Source organism: Acanthisitta chloris, unplaced genomic scaffold (genome assembly GCF_000695815.1).
Source record: "Acanthisitta chloris isolate BGI_N310 unplaced genomic scaffold, ASM69581v1 scaffold36067, whole genome shotgun sequence".
Taxonomy (NCBI): domain Eukaryota; kingdom Metazoa; phylum Chordata; class Aves; order Passeriformes; family Acanthisittidae; genus Acanthisitta; species Acanthisitta chloris.
The window spans coordinates 32352-33258 of NW_008681563.1; the positions used below are offsets into that span (position 1 = coordinate 32352).

The window sequence follows — 907 nt, forward strand, 5'->3', positions numbered from 1 at the left end:
GTTCTAGCTCATAAGGCGTCACAATGGTTCGGTAGAAGTCACTGGAGTCCAGCAGGGAGTTCTGAGCACAGGCCACCAGGACAAAGATGTCCACCTCCTGGAAGTTGGCCAGCTTGGCAGGGTTTGGCTTCCCCACGGCCAGTGTATAGCTGCGCTTGCCAGCGTGGCGCAGCAGCTCCCGCAGGTGCTGCAGCACGGACAGGTATCCCAGCACACCGAGGGTGCCCACCAGCACTCCCACCACGCGCGCGTCACGGGCACGTTCCACCAGGTACAGGCGGCGCATCAGGGCCCGGTTGACATTGAGGGTCTCGCGGCGGCCACAGCCAGTGGTGGGGTTGAAGGAGCTGAAGGGGCAGCGGTTCCAGGTCAGCATGAAGCTGGTGAGGGCAAGGCCCTCAGCTCCCACATAGAACATGGCATAGTCCTGCAGCCCTTCTGGAGCCTCCACAAGGAACTGGCGACCAAACCTGCGCTCCTCCCTGGGCAGTGTGGGGCCAGCAGGGTCTCCACACACCACCCTGGAGAAGATGATGTTGGGGTACTCCGGGCACAAATGCTGCTCCAGCTCACCTGCAGGCAGAGAAGAATGAGAACAAAACACAGCCACAGTACTGACCCACAGCAGGTGGGACAGCAGATCGGGGAGAGAAGACAGAAATCAAGGCTGCCAGTGTCTGGGGAATGCCTGCTTGCTCTCCCACTGGTAGCTCTGCAGAGATCAGAGCAGTGTCAGACCCCACACCCTGCCCCAGAGCACTCACCCATTGCATGGGCATAGACCACATCGCTCAGCACTACCACGCGGCTCTGCCGCTCGGGATAGAGCTCCCGGAACGCCTCTGCACAGCGCCTGACATCCAGGGGCTGCTGCCCGAAGATGTGCAGCACCGGGAGCTTACCGCAG

General features: G+C 61.5%; 1 protein-coding gene across 1 annotated transcript in view; it reads right to left on the reverse strand.

Annotated features, from left to right (window-relative positions):
• DPH2 (DPH2 homolog (S. cerevisiae)) overlaps nucleotides 1–894 on the reverse strand; it is a gene marked incomplete at its 5' end in the record, with an annotated part of 1527 nt that extends 633 nt beyond the window's left edge. Inside the window, 2 exons of the mRNA XM_009078151.1 lie at nucleotides 4–573; nucleotides 765–894. Of these exons, the coding sequence (XP_009076399.1) occupies nucleotides 4–573; nucleotides 765–894 (700 nt within the window). The remainder of the gene's footprint in view (nucleotides 1–3; nucleotides 574–764) is intronic.
• Between the last annotated feature and the right edge of the window lie 13 nt (nucleotides 895–907).